The following is a 22,393-nucleotide window of genomic DNA, read 5'->3' as shown; positions in this document are numbered from 1 at the left end:
CACCCACTGACTTCTATAAATAAGCTAAGCTCTGCAAAGCCAAACAGTTGTCTCCCACGTCCGACAGACTCTCTGGTTATTGTGACAGGTAACCAAAGTAGAGGTTTTAATCAGACTCTGACCAACTCTGTAGCAATACAAATGTCAATATTAGAAAGGAAAATACCCTTATGTTTTTTTTTCCATCTTCACCTCTTGTAGCCCTGAAAAAATAGGAGGGTAGTGTTAATATTCCTTTACTAAATCTACCTGACAAAACGGACTAAGACCGAACAATAGAGAGCAAATTTCCGGCAGGATTATAGTCACCATTTAAAAGTCAAGATTTCCAAAAAAAAAACCCCAGCAAACATTAAGTGTAGCAATCTATTGTGCAATCAGAATGGACATGCCTTGGCTTAGACGAAAAAAGGCCTGGTCAATGAAAACAGCACAACAAATCCAGTGAGAGGGATCTTTCATCTGTTGTTTAGTGAGTAACAGTAGATATGCCTGCCCAAGCATGCTCCTTCTGGATGTGTTCCTTCCTGTGAGATGAACTGAGAGTATTCACCTTTTATCAGACATTAAGGGGGTCAAGAGAAGCCATGCACAGCCTGGTGTTTTAAATTGCTGCCACACACTTTGAAGCTTAGAAATGTTTTACCATTGGGGGGTTGATTATTTTCAATACAGCCCACACAATCTTAAAAAGCTTGTTTCTGTTAGCAACATAGAGCCAGGACAGGCAACATTTTGCCACATGATGGCAAATGCTTTATCATACTGAAGCGTAACAACAGGAATAGGTTTGTACTGAAAAGCAACACAGTCTATGAAGCACAAACAGTTGCTGTTGGAAACTCTTCTGAGCTTCAGAAGCTCATGGTTGATGGTTAGCCCCAGCAATAACACTGCCAAAACCTCGCATGTCAAACTAGTTTGGAACCAAAATGGCCTCCCTGCACACAGCCCATGAGAAGCTGTAGTACAGAGATCTGTGGTGCGGAGGTGGGTCAACCCAGAAGGGTGGTTTCACCCAACAGGTGGTGACCCCCCCCCCCCCCCCCCCCCCTCACCTCCAACAGACACACACACACACAAACACACACCCATCTTTTCTAACAGGATTTTAACAGGTGGGGAAGATGTGTGGCCCTCTGTTAAAGGAAACATGCTGGCCCATTAAACCTCTGCAGAACTCCCAGGCAGCAATGTGTGTGTGTGTGTGTGTGTGTGTGTGTCAGCAGAGCTGTCAGGTGTCCTGTTGAAACATGCACTGAACTCCCTGTTTATTGATAGCTATCACCACTTTCTCATTTCAGCTAAACAAAAGCAAATCTAAACAGTCTTCCTCTTTTAACGGTCTCTGGTTACCTCAGAGCAACAGCTGAGTGAAGTCAAACACAGCTGCATGTCTCAGAGACACCCACTCACACACACATGCCCTCCCTCTCCCTCATCCCCTAACACATGTACATACACACACCCTCTCTTTCACACTTGCACGCACGCACAAACACACATACACACAGACACACACGCACACCCTCCTTTCTCATCCACACATGTGCATACACCCACACACTTGCACATACACACACGCATTCTCTAGAAAAAAAAATGTTTATATACATTCCATCACATTTTGAATTTTACCCTAATTGTACCAATAGCTGAACAGGGAAGAGTGAACAAATCTGCAGAGGCAGAGAGGGAAGTATGATGCTCCGCAAATGAGCAACAGAGATAGGTACCAGCGTCACCGCCTGCAGTCCCTCTTTAGAACCTGCTGATGCGCGCGACAGTCACTGTACAGATGTGTTAAGAGTAGGTTTGACTGGCGAGATCATGTTGCTCCGTTCAGGTCGCCCCTAAGTGTTTAAGCTTTCATTGCTATTTCTCTAATAACGCTGTGGTCTGGACTGTGGTGAGGACCCGAAAGCGCAGTTTAAAAACCGCAGCCTCTATCAGGTTACAGCACTCGCGCCTCAGACCCGCGTTTGACTCATTGATGAAAACGACCTTGACTCCCCTGCGTATCCCGGCGATGAAAACTCTCTGAGAAGATATGGGGCTTCGTTTCTGCCTTCAGAGACAGGAATACCCAGGTCCTTCACATTTGTGCTGCATAGGCTTCTGGAGGGAGTGCGTCGAGACCACCTACGGCCTGATATCGGATACTCGGCCAAACTCCAGCGAGGTTCGGATTTCACTAACACAATTAGGTCATGTGCTGTCAATTGCACGTGTTAATAATTGACAGAATTATAGCAAATATTTTCATACTTTTATTACAGCCCCTCATTAGTTGCATTGCTGCCACATGAAGTCGTTCTAAAATAACACCGTGACAAGACACAACATTTGTTTCAGTAAGAAAACGTGAGAAATGTGATATTTTACATAAACACCCAAATGTGACCGACCGAGTCTGGCGGCAGATGGCTTTGGATTTGTATAAGCAACAGCACGTTGGTTAATTTTTAAATCGACTATAACACATTCACACGAACAGTGGCTTCTCCAGGAAACTTTTTCCTCTGATACTCTTCTCAAAGGTTTGATTTAACCAGTTACGGAGAGGATGTCACGTGTGAAATTCAGACATGTTTTTCCTTCTTCTGGCCAAATGCAAATGCTGATTTTACTGACGGCACAGTCCAGTCTGAGCCCTGTTTGTGTTGCTATATTAACCCACAAGTGCATCACTGACTGACAATAACTGTTTCCACTGTTTCCTGCTGTCCACTCGCTCAGTGACGGTCGTCGGACTCCTCATTGATACCTTTGTTTTCAGCTTAAATTATTATTTTATTTATTCTCTCTGTTTCAAGGAAAATAAGAAGAAAGGTTCAGATACTTAATTCAAAGAAGGTAACGTGGAGTGGGCAGTGGACACTACGGAACCTATATTTAATGTGTGTGCACTGGGGAGTCGCCCTGAATAAAGATGTCCGCTAGACTAATACGAAAACATAAAAAGTAAAATGAAATGAAGGAAAAAAAATTAATATGTAAAATCTGGACATGAAGCATTGACCAGCGAGGGGGGTAGGAGGGGAAGGCTAACGGAACCAAGCAAAATTCTCTGTCTGTTTACTAGGGGGACGCTGCGTGACAGTGAAGGCTGTCGGTCGGAGCGCGAGCGGTGGCCCAGACCACACACAGCGCTCGGTCTGTGGGGTATCGCTAAGACCAAACCGATGGCTGCATGGGTGTGTGTTCATGCGCGTGTATAAACACACTGAAAAGCTCTGCGTGGTGTGTTTGCACTGTAAAAGAAGCAGATTAGACAGCGATTATACGTATCAGATGCTCACGCCCCAGAATCTATCCGATATCATCGCCGCACGACGGCATTGTGATCCACTCTCGTGGTCTCAGACTAAACAGGGGCAGTGAGGACAAAGCGGAGGAAGACGGGTAATTTTTTCATCGCTGCTTAGTGAGCGTTCTGGTAGTTCATTTAAATAAGTCGGTTAAGAGCGCTCTTTTGGTTTTGTGTAAAGGACTGATGACATCAACGCTAAAAGCGCCATGATCCGTTGCAAAATGTATTTCATGATTCAAAGTCGTAACATGCACCAAAGATTACAAAATATGTCATAGTACAGAACATTTACAAAACACTATTTCGTTTTTTTTTTTCTTCAGATCTGTATTGCTGTGGTTGATGTTCTTCGTGCCTGCCTCTACTGGAAATATTTCGCAACTGTGTCCAAACCAAGACGGTTCGTAAGATCACATCCACATTTCTTTGGCATCAGGCAGTACTGGATGCAAGACTACCCCCTGGACAGAAATGCTGTCTACCACAGGGTCATGACACCAATCCGTCTCTTATTAGTGCCCAGCAGAGAGCCACTGCGTAAACATGAGGGTTATCTTTGGTATAATGTATATTGGGACTGAGACCTCGGTCTTCCGATGGTAGAACAGAGATTCTTACCGCAGTTCATGGAAATGGGGTCACTGAAACAGTATGTGCCCATTTTCAGACATGTGGTGGAGCAGCTCATTCAAAATAATTCTGGGCATGTATCTGAAGAGAGCTAGCAGTCAGAAAACATGCCCTTTAACATAGATCAGTGTGGAAGGGCTTACAGGCGTTTTGTTATACTGTAGCACAGTGCACAGTGTCAACAGTGATGGCAGGTGCTCAAAGTTACAGGCGAAAAAACACTTAATATTCAAAGCTAAACTATTCCAGGAAGGCTGAGAAAATGAAACATAAGAAACCTGCGTCATCTTTATTTATTATACAGCATAACTATTTCATTTTGGTCTGTAATTATACACGGGCAGTTATTACTTTACTGTCACTATGGCTACTGAGTTGTGATGAAAACTCAGATGAAAAACTGAGGTAATGGATATGAAATCTTACTGAAAAATACAGACGTGCCTATGACAGCAGCTGTGGCCTTTGGTGAAAACAATTGTGAATCTGAAGGAGGATCTCACGGTGTTGACAGCCGTCTCACAAATCCCGAGGTTCTGATTACTTACCGCCCATAGACAGGTTTCTTTTAACTGCACCAGGTGAGACATTCACCCCAGCCAGATCATATTCACCTTGAAAAGGTAACGTTTATTTACACTCAACAGATGGAGCAGTATTTTACATTCGCCAGCTGTGAGGACAGGAACAGACAGTCTGCAATTCACACAAGTGTGTTCAACAGCCAATTTCAGTGCTATTGCTATGATACAATGGCTGAATAATGTGTTGTAAAGAAACAGAAGACAAAACAATCCTAACATTGACATGACCTTCACTGCTTTTGCACTGTACACTCTTGACCTGTCTGTCAGATCAATCCCCTATCAGGGGACATTAGCTACTATGATCACAATTAATGAAATATAATATTTATATAAAACATAACATTTTTAAATTAATTTCGAAAGACATGATGGCACAAATGTGATATTTTAATTGAACTTGACCAGCAATAACCCTGTAAACATGAGAGGGTGAGGCTTCATGCTTCCATAATGAGCGGGGCTAAGACATGCTGTCAATCACTGACCTTTCTGAACTGATCAAAAGCCTCTGTTCTCAACCTCTACGATTGGTTCAAACAGTTCATTCTCTGGATAGTGCACATTAACTCCACCCACATTGGGGTCCATGAAACCTTAGCTTCGCATCACTTCTTAAAACATGGACTTGAGGAAGAACAGGAAAACATGCCAATCCATACACAGCCACCACACAGGAGAGGACCGCGCAACATTTATCCAAAGTCATTTTCCAATAAACCAGCAGAAAGCAAAAATAACCGCTTAAAAAAAATCAACGACTTCCCCGGGCCAAAGCCAGAATACACACTGGAAACACGATGGCTCCCAAAATGCCGTTCTGTTCTGCGGAGCTCCTGATTATGCCTTTAAACAAACAGAATCGCAAAAAAAGTCCAGCACGCTAGCTCTGTTTTAGGAGTCTGTTAAAAGCAAGTTAACACGGATTTGCCTATCATTAATGTTAACATTCCATAACATCCATTAGCCAACTGAGAAATCAAACCTCTAGGAAGCTAATCATTCAAGTTAATTACCTCAGGAAATAAACTAATAAAAACTTAATAGATGGTTCACTATCCAGAACATAATAAAAATGCAATAAATTCAAGATGAATAAAATAGAATATTTACAAAAACCTTTTAAAAACATTCAGCTGCAATATATAGCAATAATAAACTAATGTAAACATTTGAGTGTTTTGGCTCATCGGTTTCAGTGGAAATAATTATCATAAATATACATGCTACTGAAAATATCCCTACAACAACAAATGATCACATTCTGTTTCTGGCTGTATAAAATAGTAGCACACTGCTCCATAATGCATGAGAACATATTGGGAGGAACATATTACTGAATTTGGTGGGGGCTGGCTTATATTTTGTGTTATGAGAGAATGACGCTTTGTTCACCACACAGTGGATCTACAGTACCATGGGCTGTCAGTTACTGAATTGTCTGGACTTATTTGTACCATTCAGCAGACTTTGTGCCCTACAGCCAATCACAGCAGCACTTGAGGGCTCCACGCTTTCTCGGGTCTGCCAGGCCTCACTCCTGCATCGTCACCTATTTCTTCCATAGGAATTTTTCATTCCGTTTCCAGAGCTGACTGCTGTTTCTTGCATTGTGGTTTTTGGCCTTCTCCTCTACCCCTGAGCTCCTGCACATCATCTCAACCCGAGACAAATCTGTCAGCTTGTTGATGCTCTCCTCGTCCCCCTCATTGAGAATATCCCAGAAGTCTTTGCTGCTGCTTCTCCTAGCCCTCTCAATGTGCACTGAGGCAGATGCTGGGGGCGGGCCCCTGGCATCCACGCACCTGGTCCTGGGTTTGAAGAGGTCGTCCAGGATGGATGTATCCCCTATAAGGTCGGTAAGGAGGTCTGATTTAGGGGTGCGTCCCTCCTCACTGAGGACTCTGCTGAAGGGTGTGGATTTTGTGGAATCCCCCTCCATCCGTGTCTCTCCACCGGCAGCCAATCCCTGTGGAGCGCCTCTGTCAGTGGTGGACTCTGGTGGGGCTGTGCATTCTCTCCAGTCTGATTTGGCAGAGGGTCCAGGAGCAACATCAGGCTCAGGGCCTATGATGTCATCCAGCTCTGCCCAGTCTTTGGGGCTCCGGGGACGGTGAGATGTAAAGCCCAGCCTCTTTCTCCCTGTCCAGCCCTTCACTTCAGTAGGCTCTGAGGGACCAGGACTCTGGTCAGACCTGGTCATTGGGGGGCACCTTTTAGAAGCAGGCTTTTGCCCGCGTGGGTTTGCTGAGCCAGGTTGTGGTGCCGCTGGTTCTGGAAGCATCTTGTGCAGAATCTCCCTGAGCTCCGCGTTCTGGCTGCGGTAGAACTCTCGCAGCTGGGCCAGGCGTGACGCTGACGTCATCCTGAGTATGTCCTCAGCGAAGTCTCTAACCGACGTGGCCTTGAAGAAGGATGCCATGTCCTCCAGCTGCTTCCTGCAGGACAGGGACCCATGAATGAGAGGGGTTAAAGCTCAGGTAGATAGGAAACAACATTTTGAGGCTCTGCCCCTGCCATAGTGACTAGCAATCGAATTTATTACAAGGTACTGAGGGTTCTCTTCCGTGAAAGAAAGTGTGTGTTAGGATATACCAATCAGCCCCCTACTGCTGGTTACATCTTGATAAATCCATTCCTAATCCTCATTTTTAAAAAAGCGTAATACCACATTTGACGTTATCACATATACGCTATGTATGCATGGATACATATATACGTGTGGATTAAGTGCACAAGTCAGAGAAAGGTGTAGGTCAATAGAAGTGTTCAGTGAATGATCCTCTGTGCTTTTTAAACTTGAACTAAAGCCTAACCTCAGATAAAATCATTAGTCAGTATGAAATAAAATGTAAGTAATGCTATTCAAACAACAAAAAAGGCAACTTCAAAGACGTTCGTGTTCTTACTTAATGCATAAGGTGTTGCTACCATTAGTGGTTTTTGTAAGAGGAGAAAAAAAAATAAGCACTGGCAATAAAAATGCCTTGTGCCCAAATTTAAATCATCCAACAGTAAACTTGACTTAACAGGAGGGAAAGTTACATAAATAAATGTTCTGTTATTCCTTTTTTCCCCTCAGTAACGCCGCAGGCACGGTGTAATGGAGCTCTGGGGAAAGGGAGAGGGTTGTGTGGTTGGAGATCCCCGTCGCTGGCGTTCTGGGACGTGGAGTCACGTCCCAGAGCTCTTTAGCAGCTCTGCGGTCGGCGCTTGCGAGGCCTGTGCAGAGATGGGCATTTTTGGCTGTAATTAAGGGGGGGTGGGGGGGTGGAGTCGTTGCTCTGGGGTGGTCCTTCCCCCATGGGGCCAGGCGGGGGCGCTGTACCCTGGAGGTGGCATCTTGCTCTACTGGGAATTTCCAAACGGGGCTGTTTCCATTTTATTTTCCACCACTGTAATTACAGGACAGGTTCAGCAGCTGCTATCTGTTTTTATTACTCAAAGTGCTGTTTATAGCCCTGCGTAAAAATGCAAAGAAAATCTGCTTGACACAGCGTTGAATGTCAGTGGAGGGTGTATTTCCATAACTCTGTCTGGAGCTGTAGAGTTAGGGTCTTCCTACCATTACCCAGAAAGTGAACATATGACGAGGGTTATCCAGTCTGAAAGCTGTCCAATTTACTTGTGTGCACTTAGGAAACTTAGAACTATTTCTAGACCGCCCCTGAGGTACATTATTCCTGTTAAGCCCGTGGCTTTTGCTGGAAGCAGAGGACCTAAGAACCAGAGCAGAGCTGTCATCATGCAGGCTCACTGTGAATGCGCTCAGGTGAGGTGCCACGCCCTGCTCTGCAGCTCACCTGCGGATGGCGCTGGGCGTCTCCCCCATGATCACAGTTGCGTTGCGGGAGTGGCGGGTTGCACGAAGGGTGTGGGTGACTGGGTGTTCCAAACGTGGGCCGTAGCCGACCCCTTCAGTAGACCCCCTTTTCATCTTCTGCTCAGAAGGGCGAGGGAACTGCGGAGCGTGTCCAGTTAAAAGCTGCAATGCGCACACACACACACACACACACACACACACACACACACACACACACACACATTAGGCACACAAAGGCATACATGTGGACACACATCCTCTTTGTAACCAAGAAGTGTTTCTTCTGCATTACATCATGATCCATACAAAAGACATTTTGATAAAAAAAGCCTTTTCTTCCTCATCTCCTCCCCAGCCAGGGTGTACATTGTCTTGAGCATGCCACATAACACCACCACCACCAAGCTGCTGAACTATAAAAACCACTCCCCTAACGTAACACAATTTGATGCACAACACAGCTTGTTAATACTAGACTACTGGTCTAGTATCAAAGGTGTCGTCTGAGATATGACAGTGACAATTTTTATATGTATTCTTCAGCTGTTTTTAAGCTTGACCTCTACACAATCAAGCAGCCGATTGGCCAGTGGCAGTTTTGCCTTTATGCTATTCAGCAGCTGCTTGGCTGATGACAGTTTAACTCATACTGCCCAGCAGCTGACTGGTTGGTAGTATGTTACCTCTGTACTGTCCAAGATCTGATTGGCTGGGAGCTGTGAGTACTTCCTGCGTTCAAACACATCATGCAGGGCGGCACGACTGATTCGGTCTTCCGCCTTGCTCGAACCCACAACACGCTGGTTCGAGTGCATGTACGCCACCTCCTGCACTCCATCTAAGAAACAACAGCAGATTCTCCTCAGTATACACCTTAAACATTGCTATGTCATTCTTTACCAACTGTCCTGGCAGTCTTCACCAGGACTGCTGGAGCTCTGGGTTACCAGCAAGACGCAGAGATTTGCTGTGAGCGGCAACGGAATTTACTTAGCTAAATCCCACTTGCACAGGTTCCTATCTCTCTTTTCTTACATGGTGCTTACTCTAGCCCTTTTCTCCACAAAAAATTAAAAACGTACCTAATAATCTGTCAATGGTTCCAACAGTCACGTCTTCCACAGGTGGGCCCTTTTCATTAGATGGTTGTTTGAGGCTCCTCTTCTTTACAGATGTGAACTTGACCGGCGTAGTGTCACCACTGTCCCCAGCAGGCACTGGGTACACTGACCCTGTGCTGCGGTCCCTGCTGGCTTTCAGTTTTTTGGCAGGAAGGTCATCTTCCGAGGACGTGAAGCTCTCAATGTTGGGTGATTTCCTGCCATTTCTGCCTGAGCCCTGGGTGCGTCCACTCGCTCCCTTCGTCCCGTTGGTGGATTCTGGTGCGTACGTTACGTGTTTTGGACGGACAGGTTTCTGAACCTCGATGTCACCTGACTCGTCGGTGTCGTACTCTGCTCTTTGTGCGGCCACGCCCCTGTGATCTCTCCTCTTCCTCCTCGCTCTCCATTTCCCATGCCCTACCTGATGGCCACCATCGATGTCATCGCTCTCCTCAGATAAGGAGCGTGGCATCTCCCTGGAAATGTCACGCTTGGCTTGGTCTCGCCCAGTCACCTCCCCCTCAGAGTTGCTCGAAATGGTCCAGCCTTGCTTCTGACAGGGGGCAGGAGGCCCCCTGCCTGCTGTAGCTTCAGGGTCCGTGGGGGGTGGTCTGTGGGCGGTGGTGCTCTCCCCCTTCCCATCATCCGAGTCCCAGCAGCTCTCCCCCCCGGACCCCCCCTCGCTGCCACTGCCCCCTGCCGGGTCTGCCCTGCCCGCCTGGAGGAGTCTGGAGAACCCGTGATGTAGCAGACTGCGCCCGCCTGGGGGGGCGCCACCGGGCCTCAGCTCGTCCTGCCCCTCCAACACGCGCTTTTTCTTCCTCCCGCCCCCCCACTCCTCTCCATCATCATCCTCGCTGGTGCTGCTGAAGTCCAGGACGCCCGACCCGGTGGGCTCTCTTCCCGAACGCTCTTCAGGTGTCTGGAACCCAAAAAAAGCAACAGTGAGTGAAACCGCAAACCCTTTTAATGAAAGGCTCCCCTTACACACTGCAACATCCAGCCGCTAATGAGCAGCGCAGAAACGCATTCAATCACAGGTGAGTGACTTTAGCCGCTTTCTGCACATCAACAAAACAGTCTATAGCCACCAATACTATCATAACGAGGTGTGTTTTGGGGTATTGGGTATAAAATAGCAGTCAGAGAAATGGACTTCTGACCAGATATTTACAGATAGGAAACACTGCCGTTGTAGCCTTAAGCAAGGTACTTAACCTGAATTGCTTCAGTAAGTACCCTGCTGTATAAATGGGTAATGTGCAGTATATACCCAGCGAGGCCGCCTTAATAAGGGCGTCTGCTAAGCACATAAACGTAGCAATGCTTCCTTGCGGTCAGAGCGGAGCGCGGGGGGCTAATTACGGCCATGTGTTGGAAGCTTATGTCATGCGAGAAAGTGGGGGGGTGGGGGTGGGGGGGAGTGTGGAGCCTGCAAGGGATTCTGCCTTTCACATGGGAATGGAGGCCTGTGAGAGACAGAGAGGATGATGGGAAGGGCTTGGGGATGGGAAAAAGAGAGGGGGATGATGGGAAAGAGGGGCCGTCCCGTCACGGGTCCCTGAGAAAGCGGAGTTACTCACGCCCTCCCGAGTCTTGTCATCCCCCGCGTGTGCGCACGTGCTGGCCGTGAGCACCCCCGCCTCGACGCGGCCCTCCCTCTGCAACACACACACACACACACAAACACGCACACACAGAAACAAAGGGTCACATGGGCAGCGCTGAGGAAAGCAGGCAGCGGGTCTGACTCCAAGGTGGGCAAGCGAGGTGCTTCACCCGACTTTCTTCCACTAAAAATGTAGTTTAACCTAAATTTGGGATAACGTGAGAAACTGCGAGCCTGGCACGCCTGAGTGAAGATGTTTGTGTGTAGAACAGATGGGGACAGATGAAGTGGACGGGATGTTACTGGGAAAAGGTCCAGGCAAATGGGTGGGCCAGCACCGCTACGCTAAGCCCTTTTACTGGAGCAGTAACCACTGTCCATGTCCTGGTACGGCAACCGCAAACTACCAGACAAATAGGGCCTCTACTCTGTGGCTGCTTGCTAGTGAGAGAAAGGCGTCTGCCTGTGCTACAAACACATTTTATCTTTAAGGGCCTTAAAAAAAAAGTGTTGTTCTTATATAGTGAATGTTTTCTGGTGAGCACTCTGATCGAGGGCCAATTCGATGTGTCATATTCGTAATACAATATCAAATTTCTGTTGTCTAAGGTTCTGTTCCAGCACTTAAAACATTAAGTGAACTGCCAAATATCACTTGCAGATGGTGAGAACAGAGCAGCATTTCAGTACTGTCTGAGCCTGATGATTTTGTTTTTTTATTTGGATATTGGGCTTTGTTGGGTCTTTACCTCCAGGATTTGCCTGGTGAGACAGGTGCCTTCGGTTTGCAGCCGGAAGAGGTTGCGGATGCCAAACAGCTCCCCCTTGTGGTTGTCTGTTCCCTGCACGGCCTCAAAGTACCGTCTGGCGTGCTCATTCCCAACCACTGAGCTCTGCAGTTGCTTTAGAGCAAAACATAAGAATACAAAAACAACACAAGAGTCTTTCATCCTTTAAGACAAAGGGAGTAACACTGAAAGCAGAGCTGGATAGTGAACCATATCCCAATCCTCCCCCTCAGTCATCCTCTCTCCCTCACAGGTGAGAAACCAAAAGGAAAGTCTGATGTCAGCATACAGGTAGGGGTTTCATCAGAATGACTTCCTGGATCATAACTGAAGGGTTCAGAGTACTACTGTGAATGTGAGAAAACGTCCATACACATGATACCTAAGCAACACTCAACAGAGAAGCATAACATAATCCTAAAACTCAACACATACCTGTTTGTAGACCTGTCGCAGGTAAATCACCTCCTCGACGCTGCCCAGAGAGATCAATCTCAAGACCGTTACATCTCTGCACTGACCAATGCGGTACGCCCTGCACACAGAGATGGACGAAAGATCAGATCACCGACTTACCAACCAATCACTCCCTGAACCGACTGGCCAATCACAAGAGGTCTGGGAGCACTTTAAAAAAAGACCAGTGGATTATAATCTTAACGCACATCAGCACTGACTATTCCCTCTCTAAAAAGCAGCACATGTGTAGAGATAATTTTGCATTTCAAATAGAGTGTTTGAGCATCACATGACGTCTTCCTCAGAGTCTACTATTGAGCAATGTTTCGGTGTATATACTCTAAAATACATCTGAGAAAAAAATATACAGACCTACATGGGTACAAACAATAGTACAGAGGACAGACGCTGCTACAGTGTACCTACACAGTGAGCACAATTACCACTTCACAGCGATCCTACTACAAAGAGTTTTACAGACTCAGCTAATTTAACAGGAAGACCTGTGAATGCTGGACAGTGAACACAGAAGGTGGATACAGAGGGAAGTATATCTAGGTCCACTGCAAGCTTAGAAAGACAGCAGCAGAGGGTTAATATACTGTAAATGCAGAGAGGAAACAAACATATGGAGGGGCTATTTAATGCTACAATAACAGAGTATACACAAGAGGTTAGACAGCAATAAAAGCTAAGTATGTCCTCACAACAGGAGAGAGCAGGGAGAGATCACCGCACAGACCCCTGGACTTCAGCGTCCCATGAAAAACACCAGATTTTCTATATATTGACCAAAACCAAGCAGACCTTCATACCCTGAGCAAAGACCCAATCACGGTCCAGCAAGGTTGAGATGAGGGCCGCGACCGGGCGGCTCCCAAAATCCAGAGTGTGAGGAGGGCGGGGTCTTCACTCAGTACTCACCTGTCGATGGCCTGCAGGTCATTGGCCGGGTTCCATGTTGGGTCGAAGAGCACCACAACATTTGCCCCAACAAAATTCAGACCGAGCCCACCGGCCCTGCAGCAAAAAGAGGGAAAGAACAAGCCAATTGCTAATGCTACTGTGGCAGTTCATGCTTCAGAAACAACATCTTTTTATGTTATGTTTATCTCATACAGTGGGCTCTAATACTGAGTAGAGGGACATGTACGTCTTAGATAGGCACTGTTAAACCGCCTTAACTGAGGGATTAAGTGATGTCATAATTGAACAGTAAGTTGGCATCACATCACCTCTTTATGCTTGTCTTGTTTCCTTTGAATACTAGCTGAGGACAGCATTTTTGTTCACACACATCATGCTGATTGCTCCTGCTACTAAACATGGTCTTGTTTTGAGTGTACTGCTGATTTTTTAATCATCTGCTTTGCGTTCTTACACTGTGGAGACTAGGCAGACGTTGATGTCCTGCGAGCTGTTGAACTCTTTGACGATCTTCACTCGGTCTCTGGATTTAGTGTTCCCATCCAGCCTCCGGTACTCCACCCCCTCCGCCATGCAGTAGCTCTCCAGGACGTCCAGAAGCTGAGGGAGAAAACATGATAACCCATGTCAGACTCTCACCTTTAATCTTTCTGCTCTCATTAAGATACCAAACCCTCCCTGACCACAACCTTTCACACCAACTCACATTAGGACTCTTCCAGCCTGCTACACACCAGCTCACGTTAACCCGCTGCATTGTCTCGTATGCTAATCTGTCACATTAATCCCAACTACCCCCTCTTACACTCAATCTCTCCAACCTATGACCCGTTGACCCCCTCTACAACAGTTACTGAAATGGCACCCCTTGCCCGCTCATATTAAACCACTTGCACACCAGCTCAGGATAAACCACTGAACACTCTCCTGCAGTAATGTCTGACATTATCAGATTGCCTCTGCCAGCTCTTACGGTCTGTGTGACTGTGTTACCATGTTTTTACCAGGAATTACTCTGCCTGTGTACCACTGGTTCACAGACCCGATACGGCACAAAGCCCAGATTATGACATTAGTTCATAATCCAGTCCAGTCGACTGGACTCGTCTCTCGAGTGCCTTTCAAAGTAACAATGAGCAACTTTCGCTGCTGAATTCTGGTACGGGTGCGTGTGTGGTAAACAGGTTTCGGTGAGCCGCGCTGCATCCGAGCCGCAGCGACATGACATCATCGCCGGCTTTATTTACCCAGCAGCAGAGCTCACTCAGGGAGGCAATCTTTCCGCCTTACACGCCCCGCGAGCTGTTTACGCAGCTGGAGGCGCTCCGCAGCATGGCCGCAGCAGGTACGAGCACACACACCTGGATGTGGTTTTAGCTGCAGACTGTTGACTTATCAAACAAGGGGCCTGGGAGCTGTGGCCAAGCGGTAGGAGAAGCATCGCTTCACTGAAGAGCTGGTGTGATGCAGGCGGAAAATACTACCGCAATATTACATAAACTTTATAACGAAAAGCCACGGCTCAGATTTTATTTTGCTTTGTAAAATTCAAGCTTCAGCTGATTTTCCTGTAAAATCATTGGGTTAGTAATAAACTCTCTACTTAAATAATAATGAAAAAAATTCAGTGTGTCTTTAAATAGGGCAGGTATTCACTGTAAATGAACACAAGAGAGACATGTACTGCTGTTCTTTGGCCATTGTGTTTAAGTCAATACATAACACTGAGAACACAAGAATGCATCATGTTTGTTGATGTACAACTTCCACAAAAAAAAAAAAAACATTGAGAAGAAAAAAAAGGAAAAACTTGTAGGTAATTCCTTTTCCATCTGTTTGATGTGCAACAGCCCACAGAGCTATCTAAGTAAACAGAGGCACTGAACATGCATGGCGCACCACACACCCCTCCACACCAAGTCAATGTAAGGGGTCAAAGGTCAAAAGTCTATGTCAGCAACAGTAGACAATGGAACACACAGCACACTCACCTTGGTGGACAAAGAGAAGAGCAGAACCTTATCCTTGCGCTGCAGGAAATGCTTCAGGAGCCTCTGAAGAACCTGAGAGTAGGAGAGAGAGAGAGAGAAAGAGAGAGAAGAGAGAAAGGGAGAGCGAGATAGAGGAAAGAGATTTGGAGATAGAGATGGAGAGAGGAATAAAGAAAGAGAGGAGATGAGAAGAGTACAGGACAGAACAAGAGAGGTAAAAAAGAGAGAGAGAGTATTTTAGACAAAGAGAAAGAGAACCTGAAACACAGGCCCTCAACACAGTTGAGATTTCACACTGACCAATTGTAAGGGTCTGCTGTACGTATGTGTTCAATGACAGTAACTTTACAGCTCTTTGGAAAGACCGTCTCCTGGGCCCTCTGTGTATATGCGTGCATACGCATACAGTAAGAGGGGGTGGGGGCGAGCGCTCAGGGTGGTTATTGATACTGGAGCACCTCTCATCCGAAAAATCCCTCTGGACGATGCGCGCTGCTGGTAAACGGGTATGCACGGGGCCCTTCCTGAGCGATCTCACGAAACGCCGCATCTGCCAATAACGGCACCCTCAAGATCCCCCCTCCCCCCGCCACCGGGGGCGGCAGATGACCCTGGGTGGGCCGTAAAGCACCACGCTTGTTATTTCCCAGGGAAGTGTGTCCACATCTGGAGACGCAGCGCTGGGTTAAACTGCACTGATCCGTGGGAGAGAACTGCGCACGCCACCGTGGCAGCACCACCGACACTCCTGCTAACTGTGCGCACCCGATTAACACAGAAGAAAAGGCTTATTTCACAATTATTTTAAGAAATAATTAATTAAATTTTTTAAAAAATATTATTTTAATAATTAATTATTTAAAAAATGTAACTTCCTGTTTTAAAACAAGCTTAAAATCTAAACCAAGACAAGAAAGGGAAAAACTGTGCATGAATCAGGCCCTGAAATGAGTGAAAAGGTGGCGAAAATGACACTCATTTTTGAAGGAGTCGGAATCTGAGAGGGGCGGATTGTGAGAATGGCTGCCATCAGAAAAAACACACACAGCTGCCACGACAACGGCATGATTTATCCTGCTGTTCACGCATCATCACCACCGTGGATTTGGCCTTGGGCTTTGAGTAAGTCCGTTTCAAAGCCAAATATCAGTACCTTCATTTTACCACTGTAAATGGGGTCAGACATTGCTTCAAAGGAGGCCTGCTTGCACCTCTGCATGAAGTCTGGAAACTTCTGGAAAACTTTTTCACAGATGTCGTTCACGTATTCCTCCTGCGAAGTAAGGGAGGGTCAAAAATGAAATACATGAATAAGAAAATTATATGAAATTGTAAGAAATTAATATCTATGCTTGGTGTGCGCGTGCAGATGCAAACAAACATATTTGACATGCCTCATTTGATGATAAGTATATTTAGACAGGATAAACAAATCCGTCTATCAATTAACAACCATTTCAACTTTAAAAATTAGCTTCAAAGGTTAAAGGTTATCTAGACTTCACTTCCACCTCTGATTAAAACTGGATTTGTAATGGCTGTGTTACAGGTCAATTATCAGTAAGAGAAGGAAGAGAGAAATGATGAGAAATGATGAACCCCATTTAGGGAGCTCCCTAAAGGGACTAAAGGGAAAAAAATACGGGAAGTAACCTAACGCCACATGGCGGGAATAGCTGTAAAAATAGCTCTTCGATGTATCGCAAAGGCTATATCGCCCAGCCCTACATAGACCCCACCCTCCCAGCCACACTGACCTGCTTTTTGCTGGTGCTCCCTTGGGGCTGAAGCAGGGCCACATGGTTGGACACCTTCCTCAGAATAGTCAGATAGCTGAAATACAGGCATCTCACGGGCACCCCTTTCGAATTATTCTACCCCAACAACAGAGGACAGGACACAGTGTTATTTTAATCTCTTACCTGACTGTGAGGTAAAATAAAAATAGAATGTTAAAGTCTGTCGACAAAACTTTATCTGCACGCAAGCGCTCTTCCAAACAACATAGCATAACAGATCAAGCAACTCTAGAGGACCAGTAAAATAAATGCTGTTCAAGACAACACCTGCTTGAAGACTTCAACTTTTTGTGCATTCAACAAACTTGGGAATAAATGCCCTACCTGACACTTAACATGTCTGTCCTGCTTCTCATGCACACTAAAGTGTTTCAAGCATTTGCTGAACTCTGGTAATGTTTGGACATTCCTCTCTAAGTAAATTGTAATAAAGTCTGATTGGTATATTGACTGATTTGGGGTCATTAGCTATGCTGACTCTTCTGAGGTTCTAAGGTACATTGACTGATCTGGGGTTGTAAAGGTTTTAAAACCTTGAAGCAGCACTTCCTCCTGGGTCGTCCGCTGGAACAGCTGCACCGTTGTCCGCTGCGGAGGATCAGATTGACGTCCTCGCTGTCCAGCACGGTGCGATACACCGTCTCTTGGAACGGTGTCATTGAGCAGTACACCACCTGGAGAAGGGGGGAGGGGCTATCATCTGTATGGTGCTGTAACTAAGCAGCCTTGGGATTGGTCATGTGTAACAACCAAAAGTTCCTGAGCTGCTTAATATTCACACTGCCTGGCCTGTAGCACAGCTGCATCTGCACAGATCATGTTAGTAGTGTGGGGTGGCTAACCACAGAGATATAGAAGACAGAAACAGTATTAAACTTAGCTATAGGTTGATACAGTCAAGAATCTAGCTAGCAAGCAATCTAACATCAAGCTAGCACACATAACAAAACGTAAGCTAGCCAATAACTCCTTTCATTAACTCTCTGTGTTTGGAGGGGTAAGAAAATAAATCAATGTGTGGTATCTACGGGGGCCAATGGCAGACGTATGCCTGCCGTGCTCACCCTGTCATCTTTCTTGGGCAGCTGGCTGCTGATGAGAGCCTTGGTCCTCCTCAGGAACCAGCGAGAGAGCCTCCTGGCCAGCACCTTCACTGCCTGCCTGCCTGTGGCCAGGTTCCTCTTGGTTCCGCTGTGTTTGTGCCCAAGTTCAATTGGGTCAGCGAATTGATTCTTAAAATGACCCGAAGTGCCCAAACAGCCGGGTATGGCCCTGGGGAAAAAAAACCGACATTGAAAAGAGGGGTTACAAAGATAAAAAATAACTGGCATGGACAGCTCTAAACTGTCAAGCAGAACTCCTCAGCTTTCTGGAAGGGTTCTGGAAGGACCCAAAAAGAATTCCAGCTGATCAACTACAAAACACTCTCATGGCTAGGAAGAAAGTGAAGTTGAGAAATAAAAAATTTTCACAGCAAAGACCAAAGGTAGGGTGGCCTTCCTGACGTTTTGGTGAAAAATCAGTTGCAATGACCTACCAGTCCATGACACACCAAAGCTCCTCAAGGTTATTTTGCAGGATGGTTCCTGTCAGGCCCACTCGAACCTTGCATCTCATCCCCTTCATGGCCTGGGTGATCTGCGAGTTGGGGTTTTTGATCTTGTGCGCCTCATCCACGATGACTGCAGACCAGTCAATGCTGCCAGTACAAATTCCCAGAGTCAATCAAACCAAAATCCCCAACATGCACACCTGTAATTACAAGTATTATCACATCTGCAGTTACAAACAAACAGAGTGAATAGGACGTGGTGCTAAGGGAACTGGTGTCTGTGTACCTATAGAGCAGGTTCTTGCTTCTGCCTGAATTGCTTTAATGAAATACACTCCAAATACACTCCAAAATTCCAAATTCATATTCATGACAGACAGCCTGAGAGTCATAAACAAAATGACAACTCATTAACATTTACTTATTACCCAGGCCAGGAGTGAAAGAGAAGGACTTCTTTCAGGTGAGTCATTACTTTCACAGAAAGAATTGGGAGTTTCACATGGTTCTTGGGCAGAAAAGCAGCACTGGCCTATATGAATATTTTATCTGGGAATCAACATGATATTGGAATATAAAATAATCTCAAATGGAAATACCTGGTGTGAATGGATAATATGTAACACATAAGCTATGCAAGCCATTCTGTGCAAGGGTGCCTGAAGAGCATGCACACAAATTAACATAGGTGACTCAAAGAACCAATTTGCACAGGTGCTCCAAGTGTAGATGCCCTGAACTAAGAGCAGCCTTTAGGGCTAAAATGAGCCAAAAGAGTCAAACCAACTCATGATCAGAAATATGCCTTATTTGATCAGTGTTGGTATGTGTAAACAGTTGGTGAGAGTTGCCAGGATTGTAGCTGGTGATCAAAGGCACAAGCCTCTCTTTCAGTACACTGAAAAGACGATAACGCTCTCCATTGGCATGGGAGTCAGCCTGGGGAGGAAAGGGGGTCACCTGTTGAACTGGTCCAGGCAGAGCCGCAGGGTCTCGTAGGTGGTCAGGGCGACCTCGCAGCGGCCCCTCCGCACACGGGCAAACTCCTCCTCCTTCCTGGTGCCATGCACGATGATGCTGCGGAAGTAGCCCCAGGTGTCCAGCTCATCCTTCCAGTTGTACAGCACCGAGAGCGGGGCCACAATGAGGAACACCTGAAAAACCAGCTCCTGCTCATATCAGAGTCTCCAAGACTTTTCCCAAAGTTTGACTTGCCACGACACTTGAAAGGATAGATATAAGACGTTCAAAGATTTTTTCAGTTGATTGTAAAATTCCTGTAAAACTGGGTGTTAATACTTTCAGACACATTATTTCCGATATATCAAACACTTATGAATACTATAGGTGTTGAATGTCAGTTAAGAATGACTTTTGGGAGAGTTTAATGTGTAAATCAGCCAGTGAGCAAAATCAACACACTGACATTACCACAGTAAATGACATCAAGCTAGTGTGTTAGTAAGAAGGGCAGAGATATTTTGCTAGATATGAAAGACAAAAAAGTAAAAATGAATTTCAATTCTTTCATTTTGATTTTGACAATCTGAACTCTACATTTCAATCTGGTTGTGATGTGTTAATCTACGTGGAGGTACAAAAGTATTTCCAGTTCTGAGTGTTTGAATGTGAAACTCAGGAAAAGTGTCTGGTTGGTTGTGGTAAGCCTACATCAATCTGTCCACCTTTAAGAAGCTAACTGAAGCATATTTGACCATTCTAATCAAACCATTTTAACCAAGTCTCAGTTTTTCAAAAACAGCCTGCTGTGTGCTTGAACGCTCATACTAGTGATGGCTCTGTTGATAACATTACCTTATTGCTTTTTTGCCTCTCTGTGGACTTCTGAGACAGTAGGAAATGTGGCACATTGTTCTCTACATCCTGCCATGTCCCTGTTTTATGTAGTGTTGCAGCCAGGAACGCAATGACCTACAGCAGTTTTGCAAAAAAAACAATGAGGCGATAAAAGAACATTTTCAAAACTTTTCAGCTTGGAAAGGTTTGAACAGGACTATTATCTGCGACGATCTACAGAGAGCTGCAAGTGTATGCACATTACAAAAAGAAGGCATGCAGCTAGTCTCCGTCAGCAGGATGAAGCTCAATACAACCGACTTCACCTGTACGGTTTTCCCAAGACCCATGTCATCGCCCAGAATGCAGCCTCTGCCCCGGGCGTAACTGTCGTAGATGAACTTTGCACCCTCTCGCTGATAGTCCCGCAGATACCGGTTGATCGTGTAAGGAATGCTCTCTCCATCGCCAGAGAGCGCGTATGGCACGGAAGCACCGGCCAGACTCTGGTGGTTGTGGAAAAGGGGTTTCTCGTCCAAAGACGGCACGGGCTTGTGGAGTTTTGAGAACGCCACAGTGTCCTCCACTTGCTCTTCATCACAGTCGTCATGGCAGGCAAACCTCACCACTGCCGCGGGATCACCTTTCCCGGTGGCAGCTAACCGCTGCACCGTGCCCTCACAGAGCCGCTTCTCCCTTGGGTGTGGAGCAAGGCATCTGTCCCCGACTTGCCACTGCCCCTCTGGAAGAAAAACATAAGAGCCCACAGCTTTGGTCATTAATCTGAGAGAAGTAACTGTAATAACTTTATCTAGCTATTATTATATTTGCTTCATTCACAATAGTGTTTCATAGAACACTCTGTGTCCTCAAATATTTATTTAAGCTAAACAGGTCGCTGCGTCAAAAACAACTACCTTTCAAGTCACCACGGACTCCAGATACCGTCAGTGTCGCCATCCAGGGTCATCGTCAACAGCTGTGCTTCCTTCACCGGTCAATGGTAGCAAGCTAACCGCTAACTTTTGCCATTTGCTGATTGTTAATTCTATGTCCGGCAAAAACGGTTTGTGTAACTACCTAGCAGCTATCGTTTGAAAGTTACTTCGGTGGTTATCCAAAGCAAATTGCAACTCTGCAAACTGCTACCTCGCAAACCATCTGTAACCCATCAAGTTATTGTAGTGGGCTAGTGTAGATAGTTTCAATATTTTTGGATCAGTGCCGTTTCCAAACATATCCTAACACCTAAAGCTACACCAAATAAAAGCAATCTGACGTTACATTATTGGCTTACGGTTCCAATAGCCTAGCTTAGCTAGCTATCCACTTCAAGAGCTAGCTAGCCAAACATATTTGCTTGTTAAATAACGATAGCTTCCCTAGTACTTCTCTGTGACTGACTGCAGCAAAGACTACTTATAATCAAACTTTATCCTGCTAGTTTAACCACCAAATGTATCAACTAGCAAACTAACAAGGTATCCGGAATTTGCAGGCAACCGGCTTTTTAGAAAGTGCGATTTTATTCCAGTCAGCTAACGCTAGCCACATTAGCTTGTTTGCATTGTGAAATGGGTAAATCTATCCATGTTGTCATATCTGTGCATTCGCGACAGGCACTTTCTATAACGCAAAAATCCGAACAATTGCAGTTGCGATGGCCAACACACGCGTGCACAACCTTTGTTTCATTATTTTGTTATGCTGAATGAAACCTTTCGTAAATCGCAAAACATTCGCTCACTCTCGACTCTTTTTCATCTCTCTCATGTCCAACTCACTGCATATAGCTAACTCCTAATTTTTGTGAATCTTCACTTTGTTTTAATACTCAGCGTGGTAAAGGCACGTAACAAATGTGGTAGTAATATTATTATTATTATTATTATTATTATTATTATTATTATTATTATTATTATTATTATTAACTTAATTCACTGTTTTATTGTCATTTGGCAATTTCAGGTATTTTAAAAGCCATGAACATGTACTGTAATACAATGGGAACTTGGTGG

The 22,393-nt window shown here is 45.6% G+C and overlaps 1 protein-coding gene across 2 annotated transcripts; it reads right to left on the bottom strand.

The window, feature by feature from the left end:
* Window positions 1-5,718: 5,718 nt before the first annotated feature.
* Window positions 5,719-21,903, bottom strand: ercc6l2 (excision repair cross-complementation group 6-like 2). 2 transcript variants are annotated; one of them, XM_036527859.1, is made up of 19 exons: window positions 21,293-21,903; window positions 20,702-21,117; window positions 20,394-20,510; window positions 19,539-19,732; window positions 18,564-18,725; window positions 18,091-18,298; window positions 17,560-17,700; window positions 16,985-17,101; window positions 16,381-16,500; window positions 15,228-15,299; window positions 13,691-13,836; window positions 13,234-13,329; window positions 12,286-12,385; window positions 11,812-11,964; window positions 11,037-11,114; window positions 9,433-10,375; window positions 9,034-9,188; window positions 8,331-8,512; window positions 5,719-6,965 (listed from the first exon to the last, which is right to left on the bottom strand). In XM_036527859.1, exons 1-19 carry the CDS (start codon window positions 21,333-21,335, stop codon window positions 6,080-6,082), a joined length of 4,329 nt encoding a protein of 1,442 aa, XP_036383752.1. In that variant the 5' UTR covers window positions 21,336-21,903; the 3' UTR covers window positions 5,719-6,079. The 2 variants fall into 2 exon arrangements, with proteins under 2 accessions (XP_036383752.1, XP_036383753.1); XM_036527860.1 differs by lacking the exons at window positions 5,719-6,965; window positions 9,034-9,188 and having other exon boundaries at window positions 8,400-8,512.
* Between the last annotated feature and the right edge of the window lie 490 nt (window positions 21,904-22,393).

This window comes from Megalops cyprinoides, chromosome 4 (genome assembly GCF_013368585.1).
Source record: "Megalops cyprinoides isolate fMegCyp1 chromosome 4, fMegCyp1.pri, whole genome shotgun sequence".
Taxonomy (NCBI): Eukaryota; Metazoa; Chordata; class Actinopteri; order Elopiformes; family Megalopidae; genus Megalops; species Megalops cyprinoides.
Note: the sequence above shows the minus strand (reverse complement) of the source record. Positions and strands in the feature narration are given on the sequence as shown.

Excerpts from the sequence above, each read along its gene's own strand:
- ercc6l2 (XM_036527859.1), bottom strand. The coding sequence starts at position 21,335 with ATGGCGACACTGACGGTATCTGGAGTCCGTGGTGACTTGAAAG. Across the intron at positions 21,118-21,292 it reads AGTCCGTGGTGACTTGAAAG|AGGGGCAGTGGCAAGTCGGG; the intron begins GTAGTTGTTTTT and ends TTTTTCTTCCAG. Across the intron at positions 17,102-17,559 it reads GGAGGAAGTGCTGCTTCAAG|AATAATTCGAAAGGGGTGCC; the intron begins GTTTTAAAACCT and ends TTGTTGGGGTAG.